The following is a 12699-nucleotide window of genomic DNA, read 5'->3' as shown; positions in this document are numbered from 1 at the left end:
GCCTCACCGTCGACTCTGGTGGCCGTCATCGGTCGCCAGCCGACATCCGTCCTCGACCAAACACATTGAGAAATGAATTCAGATTTTTTTTGAATGGCCGCACCTGACACACAAGCTCCGAACCCTTCTATTCTACGCTGAGAATGTTTGGTTTTCAGAGTTAAAAGCTGCCATAAATCAGTAAAGGAAGGCCGAAAAACCATAACCGAAAATTCCATAACCCGGTCTCGTGACTATATTAAAATTATCGCATTTAAAAATTAAATTTTAAATATCTATTAATATGAAATTCATTAATAAATTAATTAATTCATAAATCAGGTAATTTCTTAACCAACCGTTAAATAGACGATATCGTTTCGGACCGTTTGAAATCGTTTTCATCCTCATCCCTGCACCCAACAACACCGAGATTTTTCGTTTGCAGAAACGCCACGGAGGCAGCCGATCCATCCATTGTTTATTCATTCCTTTTATTTAGTAGATTATGCACAGCAATACACAGTATGCTGTAGCATGTGGTATCTAGCAGTAGACGACGACGACTGCATGTCTGCACAAATGCCTCCACTCCACCGAGATCATGCGTTGAACACGGCGCCGCAACCCCCGCCACAGCCTCCGCCGCCGCAGCCACCTCCGCCACCGCAACCGCCGCCACAGCCGCCGGACTTGGCGTTCCCGCCGTTGGAGCCTTCAGCGACCATGCTGCCAGTGCCACAGCCTCCACCACCGCAGCCAGAGCCGCAGCCGCCGGATCTGGACTGGCCTTGGCTGGCCGCAGCGCTGGAGCTGAACAGGGTGCCGCAGCCACCACCACCGCAGCCAGAGCCGCAGCCACCAGACTTGGCGTGGTTGGCCTTGAAGCCTTCGATAGCCATGCCGCTACCACAGCCGCCGCCACCGCCGCACCCGGAGCCGCACCCGCCGCCGCCGCACCCAGCCGACTTATTGTGCAGGCCCTCTCCGGCAGCAGTGCTAGCGTTGAACAGGGCACCGCAACCACCACCGCAACCGGAGCCACAGCCGCCGGACATGGTGTTGGCGGCCTTGGAGCCTTCGTTGACCATGCCACTGCCGCAACCACCACCACAACCAGAGCCACAGCCGCCGGACATGGCGTTGTTGGCCTTGGAGCCTTCGATGACCATGCCACTGCCGCAACCACCACCGCAACCAGAGCCACAGCCGCCGGACATGGTGTTGTTGGCCTTGGAGCATTCGATGACCATGCCGCTGCCGCAACCACCACCACAACCAGAGCCACAGCCGCCGGACATGGCTTTGTTGGCCTTGGAGCCTTCGATGAGCATGCCGCTGCCGCATCCACCACCGCAACCAGAGCCACAGCCACCGGACATGGCGTTGTTGGCCTTGGAGCCTTCGATGACCATGCCACTGCCGCAACCACCACCACAACCAGAGCCACAGCCGCCGGACATGGCGTTAACGTTGTTAACCTTGGAGCCTTCGATGACCATGCCGCTGCCGCAGCCACCACCACAGCCGGAGCCACAGCCAGCTGAATGGGCCTGCTGGCCCTCACCACCCATGGCGTTGGAGCTCAACAAGGTGCCAACACCTCCGGACCTGGATTGGCCTTCGTTGGCCATGGTCCCACAACCTCCCGCGCCACCGCAGCCACCACCACACCCCGAACCACAGCCTCCGGACTTGGCATTGCCGGCCTTGGGGTCTTCAGCCATCATGGGTCCACAATTGCTACCACAGCCGCCTCCACAGCCAGCAGTCTCAGTGTGCCCATTCTCACCACTTGCAACAACCGTGCGAGAAGCGCCAGAGCTCGCATGCTCAACCTTGCAGTTCGCCATTTCTTTATCATCACCACCGAACACGGCGCTGCAAGTGCCACATTGTGCTAGATTGGATGCCACGCTCCCTGCTCCGACGGTCTGTGTCTCTAGCACCATGCTAGTGTCGGATCCAAACACTGTACCTTTCTGAACCATGGCACCGCCGCCAAGTTTCGTACCGCCATCGCCGTCCATAAACAGGACTGATATGGAGATCCATGGAAGTAGGAGCCAATCCTCGTTCACCTATATAAGAATGATGATCACAGTTATGTTAGTGCAAAAAAAAAGAAGAAAATTCAGGTTTCGAAATGGTACGACTGATAGAAGTGTACCATGATAAGCTGAGCTTCAGTGTCTAGCAAGGCAACGGCTTTGCCATATGGATGTTCAGCACAGAACTTTACAGCAGTAACAGCTGATACGTCCTCAGAGTGAGCGCTGCAACATTTGCGCTCGTATTCCAGTTTCCTTCCCCGATAAAGCTTGATCTGGTTTGTTCAAACACGTACAAAAAATTTGAGCTTGTTACATGAATACTAGCCAGTGGTTATTACAGTGAACTGAGCTTGAATATGTGTGCTCACCAGATGGTTGTCACCTTTGAGATCGAGTAGACTGCCATCAGTGCCATGACTTATTGGCAAGTTGGAGTCTTTTAGGGTCCACTTGTTTTCCTTGAATTCTGCAAGTTGAATTTGCTTTTTTGTTGACTTCAATACTCCAACCAATTCTCGAACGACGGCCATGCTATTCTTCGCCTTGTGCTCTCTGAGATAGAGTGGAGTCATGATTCAGATTAGCATTAATTGACAAACTGTTAACCTTTACAGGAACATAAACATTTCTCAACCTGCATGACCTGGGATTTGAAATGTGGGGTGTGAATAAAGACATACTGTTCTATATACCAGTAGCTAAAGTCCTTCCACTAGTGAAATGAACTTTGTATTTGAAACACATTGCAAACTTACAGTTCTACCAATCTGTTCAGTTGCAGATAAAGTATCCATGCATTTCATTAATTCAAGAAAATTACCTTATCTGGAGACGGATAAGCTCGGTACCACAATCATTTACGAAACGAGTCCAGCTGCCCGTGTTCTGATCCTTGATGGAATGTGGCAAAAGACATGACTTGAGAGAGAATGGCTCCATCCTGACCATGGTGAACACCTTCTGAGCGCTGCTTGGGACAGTAGCAGAAGCTGCAACACGAAGACTAACAGGAGGTGAAGCGGCATGCCCACCATGAGCTTTCAGTTCAAACCACTTCTCGAAGGAGAGCTTAGAATCAGGCCCTGTCAAATCGTGCAGTGGGAAAGAAACCTTCCCTATCGGTTCTGGTTTCTTTGATAATTGATCAACCATTACTGCAAGAATGAGTTCTCCGGTAGGTTCACACTGTAAACAAACTCCGGTGTTCTTCCCTGTAACTGTTGAGATATCCAACCTGCCGCCGTCACTGATGAACATATCTGATTGATTCTTGGCGAACCGTACATACACATTTTCTTTTTGAACAGCAGATGGTAAATTCTTGATGTCTACAATTTGTAAATATAACTGCAAAGGATAGAGATGTTCAAGTCTTAATTTAGTACAGACACCTTGGCAGAAGAATTGCTTGCTTCAGAGTTTACGGAATTATCATATCAGTTATGTATCCAGAAACAGCTGTTTATAATAGTCATCACTCATGAGTATAGTATGGCATGCAACATTTTGATCATATTATCAGTTCAGATCTTTCAAGCTAGAATATTTACTTTGCAATAATTGTTACATAAAGAAGAGAGAATCATACCTCTACAACTGTTACATCAAGGGCATTAAGATCTTTCTGGGCTTTGCAGATGTAAGACCCAGTACCAACCTCAGCACTGAATGTCTGAGGAGTGGATGTCACAGGAGATGGCACGTTGCCACGGTACATACATCCAGCCTTCCAGTATCTTACACCAAAGGTACTCTCGAACTGTTCAGTAGTCTCGGTAAATCCAACATCGAGTTTCTTCCCTTCAGATCGATCAGCATCGGTGTCATCATGCTCCAGAACTTTTCCAAGAAGCTTCACCATGTCGTTGCGGTAGGTAATAGGATGCAGCTGGTGAGTGTGCCACAACAGATCCACATCATAGGTTGGTACACGGAAGCGCTGCAATCCTTTTTCTTGATTCATCTTGATCAGGTAAAGAAACGCCTTGTATCGAGCTAGAGCTTCTTGGAGAAACCGTGGATCATGCATTGTTGGTGTTCCAACCTGTCAGAAAGAAGTGAAACTTTGTTATTTTCTGTACGTATAATTGTATCTATTGTAAGGACCACTAAAGGAGAGAAAAATCAATAGATGCCACCTGCACTAATTATGTCAATTAATATTGGTGAACATATGTAGTGTATTGTCCAAAAATATGGTTGCCTTTTCATTGTATAATGATATGAAGTATTAACTAAAATAGTGAAATGTACTGTTTATAAGTCAACCGGTAATCTTGTATCACATAGGTATTTTATGTAGCATATATACTGGAGCGAAGAATGTGCAAGCACCTGATAATAGAAAGAGGATTGTCTCTTAACAGCCGAGACCAGATCATAGGTAATGTCCTCCTCTGCACCTGCAGGGTTGACATCCACGGCAGTGTCAAAGGTTCTTGTGAACAACAATTCGAAGGGCTCCTCAGGATACAGCTCTTTCCAAACTTTTTCTGACTCAAGTGTCGACTTTGTTTGAGTGGACGACTCAACGTTGTTATTGTTCAGTATTCTGCCATACACTTTCTTGCAGTCCCTTATGTACTGAACCTGAAAGATATGTGCTCGAATAATCAGGTCCCTCGGTTCTCTGAATAGCATCATCAACAAGGGTACATGCATACAAGATGCTTATAGATCATTTCCAAATATAGTCATCATATGTATCAGTAAAAACCATGCAGTTGGCTGTCTGATTCAGCGTTGAGATCATTCGTAACACACCCAAGGGTACGTGAATTACAGATGATCATGGTGAGTAGGGTGTGTACCGGGTTAAGGCGATGGCAGTGCCATATCCACTCACAATCAAGAGGAACAACCAATGGACCATCTACAACCACACCCTTAGTGTGCTTGTCAAGAAGCGGAAGCCAGCATGCTTTGTACCTAGAATATAGCAACAAAACAATGGGTATTATATCTCAGGACATGAATCAGATGGCATTTTTTTTCCTGAGCCTTTGTACAGTTGGTCCTAGCTCTGTGCTGAATTCTGCACCGAAAGCTGAAGTCCAGGCACCTCCACCCCTTACTTTCCAACTAGATATTTATTCTATATTGACTTCCATCAAGATCAAGATGGTTGCTCTACAGAATTAAAGAGGAACTTGCAATGGACAGTCGATGACCAACCATGAAGAAGCAAAGCATTAAAAAAGAAGTCCCTCGCTCAAAACAAAGAAACCTTTTGTTTGCTTGTTTGTTTGTTTTTCCCCCCGCAACCAATCATCCGTACCTGCGTATGGCCCGGTCGAGCAGCGGGCCCTCGTCGTAGAGCCACCGGCGGCGGTCCACCGCCGCGAGGAAGCGCAGCTGCCGCAGCGCCGCCGCGACAAGGTCCGCCCCGACGGGAACCCCCTCCTGCGCCGCCGCCCACCGCGCCGCCTGCTCCCCGTCCATCTCCTGTCGCCGCCTGCGGGACCGGTCACCACGAGGTCAGACGGCGGGGTGTGGCTTTTCGAGGGGCGCGCGCGACGCGATCAGGAGGCCGGCCGGACGGACGGACGGGTCCGGTCCTTTGATCCCTTCTTCTTGCTGCCACGGAAAGCCAGAGAGAAAAGAGAATCGACGACACGGTTTCTTGCTTGCTCGGGACCGTTTGACTTTGCTCGGGACCGCCCCTTTTTTTTACTTAAGGACTAGTTTAGAAACCTTTTATTTTATTAAAGAAAATTAGTTCATTTTTTTGAAAAAAAATAGAATTGTTAAGAAAATGGGTTCCCAAACTAGCTGTAAAAAGAAGATACTACGGATGAATCGAAGAGATGCAGCAGAGGACGCATGAAATAGTCGTATGAGAGAGAACAAACGCTAACGCCAGCCGATGAACCTGAACAGAGCGACGAGATGAAGAACCTGCGAGATGGCAACGCGCGCGAGAGAGAGCTCCACAGACAGAGACTGAGGTGGCTGTCACTTATGGCACCGCACTTGTGCCTGTGCTGCTACCACTCGAGCTCGAGCTCCCTGTTTATAAAGGCAGTCGGTGAACTGGGCAACCAATGAACTGTCGCTAGAGGATTTTTTAGCTGAAAACCCCTGTGCGTGCAAGCTACGTCGAGTCTGCCGTTTACAGAGCTGCCGTGCTCCGTGAAGCAAGCACATGGAAACGGCAGGTCTGCTCCTAATAACAAACCAGTCCTAACAAAATTGTCTGGACGCAATCGACATGAAGAGTCAGCTGGCGTGTGCATGCGCCCGTCATGTTATTAAAGAACGGCTGTGCTCGCCCGGCCGGCAGATGAAGTGCAGTACGGTCGTACAAGCGAGCGGCGGATGTCGTACAACAGCAGCAGACAACACCAACACATGAGAGTTGTCGTCTTTGTTACACATGACATGATGCTGATATATGTCCTGGGTTTTCATCTTCGCTTCACCAACCATTACAGCAACGACTGATGTCGAGTGGGGAGACGATGTTCGACGCGTGCTCAGCTCAGCTCATGGGTTCCATCAGTCGTCAGTCTCGCGTGCCTCCTCCCGACTGCAGCAGGAAGAAGACGGCGAGGCCGACGACGAGCCCCGACACGGCCAGCGCCAGCGTCGGCGCCGGAGTACCCACGCCCAAGTTCTGCACGCCACCCACAACAAACTCTTGTTATATGTTGTTACACACGCGTTCGTTCCTCGCTTCTGTCGATGTTACGTACGGTCCTACCTGAAGGAAGCCCTTGCCGGTGGCCACCTCGACGGCGATCGCGGAGGCGAAGCCGACCATGGCCGCGCGGCCCAGCCATGTGTCCGGCCCGCCGCCCTTCTTCGCGCTCTGCTCGCACCTGATGATGGACAGCGACCTGCTGCTGACGGCCCTGCAGGAGACGACGCGCCTCTTGCTGGGCGCCGCAGATGCTGCGTTTCGAGTTTCGACGACGGAACTCACTCACTCACAAGTGAATATAAGACATAGACAGAACGCCTGAACTGAATAAATTCTGCAGCTTAGATTCACATCCACGCTGCCGCGTACGTATACAACTACCGAGATGGATTCGAGCGCAGAGAGCCGAGCTGCCGATACGTACCGTGGCCGGACACGCGACCGAGCGACGGCGCCGCGGCGGCGGCCACCGGCGACGATGAGCGGAGGGCGGGGAAGGGCGCCATGAGACCGGACCGCTTGCGCGCCTCTCTTCCTCCTCGTCTGGTCTTGAACTGAACGAACCTTCGTCCTCGTCCTCGTGTTTGCGTTTTTTGTCTGCAAGGGTAGGAGCCTGCCAGTCGAAGCGAGTGGCCGACGGCTGGCCGACGTGGCCGTCTGGAGCTGCGAGACACCCTATCCATTCCAGCGCAGCGCAGCGCAGGACGGAAGGAGCCAGAGAGCTGGCCGCATGCACTGTCGGGCCGGGCTTGAAAGGGCCTCGTTAGGAAACCGACACTGCGCCCAAGGCCCTGTAGACAAGCCCAACTGACAATGCCCGACCGATTAAGGCCGAAGCTAGTTTCTCATGACTCATGAGATGCAGGGGAGTGGAAGAAGCATCAACAAGCATGCCCCGCCGACGACCTTGTTGTTGTTGGTCGAGCAGCTAGCGTCATGCCCGCCGTCGCGTCGCTCTATAGATCTCATTGGTGGCCGGCGGGGCCCGGTGGATCGGAGAAGGCCGCGGTCGTCGTCCTCGAGTCGTTCTCATTCTTTTATGCTACACACACCTGAATGCTGTACGCGTCGCTGGAAACGAAGGGGATGGCATGCATGGTTCAAATCCAATCCCCCAAACGCCATCTGATTTTGCGCTGCGGAGTTGCGGACCCATCTGAGTGCCGGCGATTACAATTATTATAAAATCGTTCGCACGCAGAGGCGACAAAACCGCCAGATTTGTTTACGGACGGGCGGGGCGCTAGCTGCTTCAGCTCCGGTTCTTGGCATCTTCTCTTCTCCCACAGCACACACAGCACAAAAGCGAAGCTGGCAGAGTTGGATTATGGGGCGATTAGTTAACATCTATAGTTTCCGCTGCGTGCAAATGTGGCCAGAGAAAGCAACTTGCATAGGGAGGCCCATCTCTGTGTGTATAGAGTAGAACCGGCCGCGGGGACAGCTTTTTGCCCCCATTACAAAACTCCCCGGCCTGTCGTCTTCATTCCTCGCGTCGTCTCTCTCGATGCGTACTACATTACTCACTTTGTACTTTTAAATAACTATACCATTTCTTGACGATCGGAGCTAGCTATTTCTTCAAAAAATTACAAATAAAAAAGAAACACCCATCCTTCCTTCCCTCGTTTTCCTCGGAGTCATTTCATCGTGAAGAATCTTCCCTTTCCATGATATCGACGATGATGGAGCAGCGATCCAGCAAAACTTATCGACCACCAATATAATCTTCGACTACTTTGGGGATATGACGGCGAGGAGGTTCTACGGTGAAGTTGTATGTAGTACGTATATACCGGTTATTTGGCCCTAGAACTCTAGAAGACATATCTCTTCTTGTCACTGGCCTCAATGCTATCCATGGAGTGGAGTAGCTATATGTGGACCTATAAATTTATGAACTCGAAAAAACTATTGTCGACCTAAAAATTATGTCGAATTTATAAAAATATATGTTTACTTACCTGACTTCTGTCCCCCGTATTTGTGCAATCCCTTCGCCATTGGAATCAAGTAGCACTATAGTACATGGACTGGTTCGAGGCTGCATCACATTTTTCAAACACGTAGGAGAGTTGCTTATCATTTCATTAAAGAGAGAAAAGAGTAAGAAGAGCACACTGCAAAATGGCAACCATAGCCCCCCACACTCAACCCTCACACAACACACAAGCCATAGCCCCAAGAACACCTCAATCTAGGTCGAGCACATAAGCTGAGACCAAGGACGGACCCTTTGCTCCAGCTAGACACCACAACCTAAAATCATCTTCAGCCACCATGAGGCCATGGAGATACTATGTCGTACACTGTTAAAAAACATGTCATTACGGTGGTGCCAAATACACCAAGAACCTAACACCAATAATGAATTGAAACCAGCTTTAAGGTCATTATGAACCATCCCAACCGATTTTCTCCATCAATCATCGAAGTTAGTTTCATCATTGTAAAGAGAGAGGGTCGATAGCCCCAACTTTTGCATCAGGAGAGCCCGAGAGAGTCTGCATCGTTGAGGCTGCTTAGGGCACTATTATGCCTGCAGGAGGATGAAATGGACAAGCACTATATAGGGGAGGAGCACCAAATGGGGGAGAGAACGGATGAGAGGCACCATATGGAGGAGTAGCACCATATAATCCATAAGGAGGAGGAGCATATAGATACCCATACCGAGTACAGATAAGCAAAAGGTTAAGGAGGAGTGTTAGTCCAGGGAGCTTTAGTGGTAGAAGGAGAGTTGGTGGTGGTAAGAGGAGCATCATATGGATACCCATACGAGTACGGATAAGCAAAAGGTTAAGGAGGAGGAGTGTCAGTGTTAGAGCTTTAGTGGTAGAAGGAGAACTGTTGGTGGTAGGAGGAGCATCATATGGATACCCATATGTGTACGGATAAGCAAAAGGTTAAGGAAGAGGAGTGTCAATGTCAGGAGCTTTATGGTAGAAGGAGAACTGTTGGTGATAGGAGGAGCATCAATGAATGGCCGGTATGGATACAGAGGAGGAAAATATGATTATTGAAATAGAGGTTGCGAACCCATATAATGGGTACAAGCAGAAACATCCTCCTACTGATGAAGGACGGGAGAAAGACCATTAAAAAAAGACATGTCCCACATTAACAGAGATCTCGTGACGTTGTGGAGATTACTAATCGAGTAGGTCGGTGAACGTATCGAAGTTCGAACTTCATATAGAATCCACATTGAAATAGATAGTGAGAGGCTACAAATAGAGGCGAAGGCAACTGAACTAGAGAGTTAGCCGGGGTGTGTGTGGACGAACCCAAACACCATCCTATCATTTTATAGTGTGGATTCAATTTTTTTGGATTTTTTTAAACTTTAAACGGTTAAAATGACGTCAACCAATCAGAAGTTACCAGGTTAGCAAGAGACAATCGGTACCGATTCCAACGCGGTCGGTACCGACTAGACCCACTGATTGACAGGACGAACCGACTGTCGATAGAGGTACGTCGATCGATGCCGACCGTCCGTGCCACCACGTCAGCGAGTGGTACCGACCACCGTGAAACCAACCTTAACAATTTGTTATATTGCATATGTTTTAGATTGAAGAAGTCTTCACAATAACCAAACATCGTGTTATTTGTTAATAGCACTAGAAACATGTGTTTATGCGAGCAGCAGAGAGACCGAGAGAGAGAGAATAAGAAGGGTGGGCCACGTGCCATGATTTCACCTCAGCATCACACAGGCGAGGGGTCAGTGAGAGGCAGGCAGGAGGGGTCCGGTCCGGCCCGGTGGCCCCCCTCTTTTGCTAGGCGCCTCTGTCCCCGCGAACACTTCCCGATAGATTCCATTCCATCCCCCTCTCCTCTCTATCATCCTCGGCATCCGTCCCGCTTTGCCCTTGTTTAATTCCAAAGGTTTCATTTTCTGCAGGGATAACATTTGTGGGGGGTGGTGAGCCGGCCGGCCCTATAGAATCCTGCTCCTGCTCCTGCCTGCGCCCGTCCCCTTTTCATGTTGCTTTCCCTTTCCTCCTCCTCCTCTTCTTCCTCCTCACCTCACCTCCTATTTAGCCGTCCGAATTGCTTGTCAGCATCTTCCCAGCTTCTTCTTCTTCTTCCAACCGCGCTACGCTCTCTTGTCCCCGGTGCTCGCTTGGATTCTTCTCTCTTCATAGGAAGGAAGGATTGGCTACCGAGATATTCCTACTAGGTGAGAGGTATCCCCTTTTTTTTGTTGTTGTACATTTGTACTGGATGTACCAGCTGAACAACGAGCCTTTATGTTTGCCATCAAAACCTAACCTTTGGTTCAATCACAGCTCGCCCTCAAGTTCAAATCTTTCTGCACCCAGCTAAACCAATGGCTTGTTTGTCTTTGTTTCGTGTTTGTTCAGTCCAGGGCTGTAGTGCATCCTGCGCGCTTGGTTTATTCTGCAGCCAGTACCAGTACCAGTACCCCAGCTGAGCCGGTGAGGAGAGGAGATAGAGAGAGCGAGCGGGAGCGGGAGCGGGAGCGGGAGCAGAGGAGGAGGGCCATGGAAGGCGACAGCTTCTCCGGCGGCGCCATGGCCAACGGCGGCGGCGGCGGCGGCGGCGGCAGCGGGCAGGTGGTGGACGGGAAGCTGATCCACACGTTCCACAGGAGCTTCGTGCAGGTGCAGAGCCTGCTGGACCAGAACCGGATGCTCATCAGCGAGATCAACCAGAACCACGAGTCCCGCGCGCCCGACAACCTCACCCGCAACGTCGGCCTCATCCGCGAGCTCAACAACAACATCCGCCGCGTCGTCGGCCTCTACGCCGACCTCTCCGCCTCCTTCGCGCGCACCATGGACCACGCGTCCTCCGAGGGCGACTCCTCCGGCACCGGCAATAACGGCCGCGCCGGCGCCGGCGCCGGCCACAAGCGCGTCCGCCCCGCCTAGAGCTAGCTTTTAGTTTTTTTCTTCTTCTTCTTCTGCTGGGTCTAGCTTGGCGTGGCAATCCTAGGTGTTGCCATTGCCACTAGGAGGCGTATTTAGTCTTTTCTCTTGCGGTTCTTCTTGTTCGCCTTCTTCCTTTGTGCTCGCTAGCTGCGACGAACGCCGGTGATTAGTGTATGGTAATTTAGTGTCAAACAGAGAGCTGCCATGTGGATGTTGCTCCTATGACCACGATTAAGACGATGAAGAAACACCAGAGAAGCGGCACACGGTAGGCAGCCTTGCTGCTGCGCTTAGCTAGCAAGCATCTTGAATGGAAACTATTTTGCAGCGTACTAGGACACACTCATGTCATGGTGGAGCGAATGCGTTGGAGGCGAGGCTGGCTGCTCACTCTATTATGTCACTGCAGATGGGTCAGGTCAGGTAGTAGGCAGTTCATGTTCATGTTCAGTTCGGCAGGGCAGGACAGATCTTGAGAGGGCAATGTTTACCATCTGACACTACCCCTCGCCCTTTCCATCCACCTGCCTACCTACCTGAGCTCCGAATCGAATCTGGTGAAGTGCATGGCCACTTTGGAGACGCGCATGGGTCGGTCGGTCGATCGATCGATCGATCTCCCCAACTCTGAATCTGATGATTGAGTTGCAAAATGGTGTCTAGTACTGGCAGTGCAAAGTGCAATGCTTTACAGCTTTACAAAACCTGCTCCTCGCTCGCTCGCTGGCTCGACTCCTGCCGTGTCTTTCCTTCCTGTCCTGATGAGTTATCATGAAAAAAAGCTCAGCAACATGGCCAAGCTAGCTAGTACGTTGTTGTACCCTGAAAATTTTCTAGTAGCTTTTTTTTCTCCCCTCTTTCTGTTCCTGCTACTAAACTGAACAGTATGGTTTGGATGAGGGCAGGCTCTCCTTTTCTTTCTGAATGCCAAAACGGTGAAAGAAAGAAAGAAAGAAAAGCAGGGTCTGTCTGTCTAGTGGCCGTCTATCTGCGAGATGCATGCTGCTGGGCAGCATCAGCATTCAGCAGGAGCAGGACGGGAGAAAGCTTCGATGATTTTTTTTTTCTGGTTGGTTGGTTGCCAATCATGGCGTGCCACACCATGGCATGGCCAGAATCT

The 12699-nt window shown here is 50.3% G+C and overlaps 3 protein-coding genes across 9 annotated transcripts; 1 reads left to right on the top strand and 2 right to left on the bottom strand.

Annotated features, from left to right (window-relative positions):
- Positions 1-357: 357 nt before the first annotated feature.
- Positions 358-6257, bottom strand: LOC100501535 (uncharacterized). 3 transcript variants are annotated; one of them, XM_035967080.1, is made up of 9 exons: positions 5905-6257; positions 5311-5487; positions 4844-4961; positions 4368-4622; positions 3622-4077; positions 2854-3380; positions 2402-2585; positions 2150-2305; positions 358-2060 (listed from the first exon to the last, which is right to left on the bottom strand). In XM_035967080.1, the coding sequence occupies exons 2-9, from the start codon at positions 5472-5474 to the stop codon at positions 582-584; spliced, it is 3339 nt and encodes a 1112-aa protein (XP_035822973.1). In that variant the 5' UTR covers positions 5475-5487; positions 5905-6257; the 3' UTR covers positions 358-581. The 3 variants fall into 3 exon arrangements, with proteins under 3 accessions (XP_035822973.1, XP_035822972.1, NP_001355588.1); NM_001368659.1 differs by having other exon boundaries at positions 414-2060; positions 5931-6170; XM_035967079.1 differs by having other exon boundaries at positions 5311-6257.
- Positions 6258-6338: 81 nt separating this feature from the next.
- Positions 6339-7356, bottom strand: LOC100275364 (uncharacterized). Of its 2 annotated transcripts, none has more exons than NM_001149393.2 (3): positions 7100-7356; positions 6736-6926; positions 6339-6648 (listed from the first exon to the last, which is right to left on the bottom strand). In NM_001149393.2, exons 1-3 carry the CDS (start codon positions 7179-7181, stop codon positions 6538-6540), a joined length of 384 nt encoding a protein of 127 aa, NP_001142865.2. In that variant the 5' UTR covers positions 7182-7356; the 3' UTR covers positions 6339-6537. The 2 variants fall into 2 exon arrangements, with proteins under 2 accessions (NP_001142865.2, NP_001315044.1); NM_001328115.1 differs by having other exon boundaries at positions 7100-7313.
- Positions 7357-10390: 3034 nt separating this feature from the next.
- On the top strand, positions 10391-12434 carry LOC100279754 (early flowering 4). Of its 4 annotated transcripts, none has more exons than XM_008678894.4 (2): positions 10391-10871; positions 11049-12434. In XM_008678894.4, the coding sequence occupies exon 2, from the start codon at positions 11190-11192 to the stop codon at positions 11577-11579; it is 390 nt and encodes a 129-aa protein (XP_008677116.1). In that variant the 5' UTR covers positions 10391-10871; positions 11049-11189; the 3' UTR covers positions 11580-12434. The 4 variants fall into 4 exon arrangements, with proteins under 4 accessions (XP_008677116.1, XP_008677117.1, XP_020407088.1 ...); XM_008678895.4 differs by having other exon boundaries at positions 10397-10864; positions 11054-12434; XM_020551499.3 differs by having other exon boundaries at positions 10397-10871; positions 11054-12434.
- Positions 12435-12699: the final 265 nt, after the last annotated feature.

Source organism: Zea mays, chromosome 4 (genome assembly GCF_902167145.1).
Source record: "Zea mays cultivar B73 chromosome 4, Zm-B73-REFERENCE-NAM-5.0, whole genome shotgun sequence".
Lineage (NCBI taxonomy): Eukaryota > Viridiplantae > Streptophyta > Magnoliopsida > Poales > Poaceae > Zea > Zea mays.
Note: the sequence above shows the minus strand (reverse complement) of the source record. Positions and strands in the feature narration are given on the sequence as shown.

Bases quoted from the DNA above. Each gene is read 5' to 3' on its own strand.
- LOC100501535 (XM_035967079.1), bottom strand. From the start codon at position 5,474: ATGGACGGGGAGCAGGCGGCGCGGTGGGCGGCGGCGCAGGAGGGGGTT. The intron at 4,962-5,310 runs GTACGGATGATT...GCTATATTCTAG, and splicing joins CTCGACCGGGCCATACGCAG to GTACAAAGCATGCTGGCTTC. The intron at 2,061-2,149 runs GTACACTTCTAT...ATTCTTATATAG, and splicing joins CTGAAGCTCAGCTTATCATG to GTGAACGAGGATTGGCTCCT.
- LOC100279754 (XM_008678894.4), top strand. From the start codon at position 11,190: ATGGAAGGCGACAGCTTCTCCGGCGGCGCCATGGCCAACGGCGGCGGC.
- LOC100275364 (NM_001149393.2), bottom strand. From the start codon at position 7,181: ATGGCGCCCTTCCCCGCCCTCCGCTCATCGTCGCCGGTGGCCGCCGCC. The intron at 6,927-7,099 runs GTACGTATCGGC...CTCGAAACGCAG, and splicing joins CGGTCGCGTGTCCGGCCACG to CATCTGCGGCGCCCAGCAAG. The intron at 6,649-6,735 runs GTAGGACCGTAC...GGTGGCGTGCAG, and splicing joins CCGGCAAGGGCTTCCTTCAG to AACTTGGGCGTGGGTACTCC.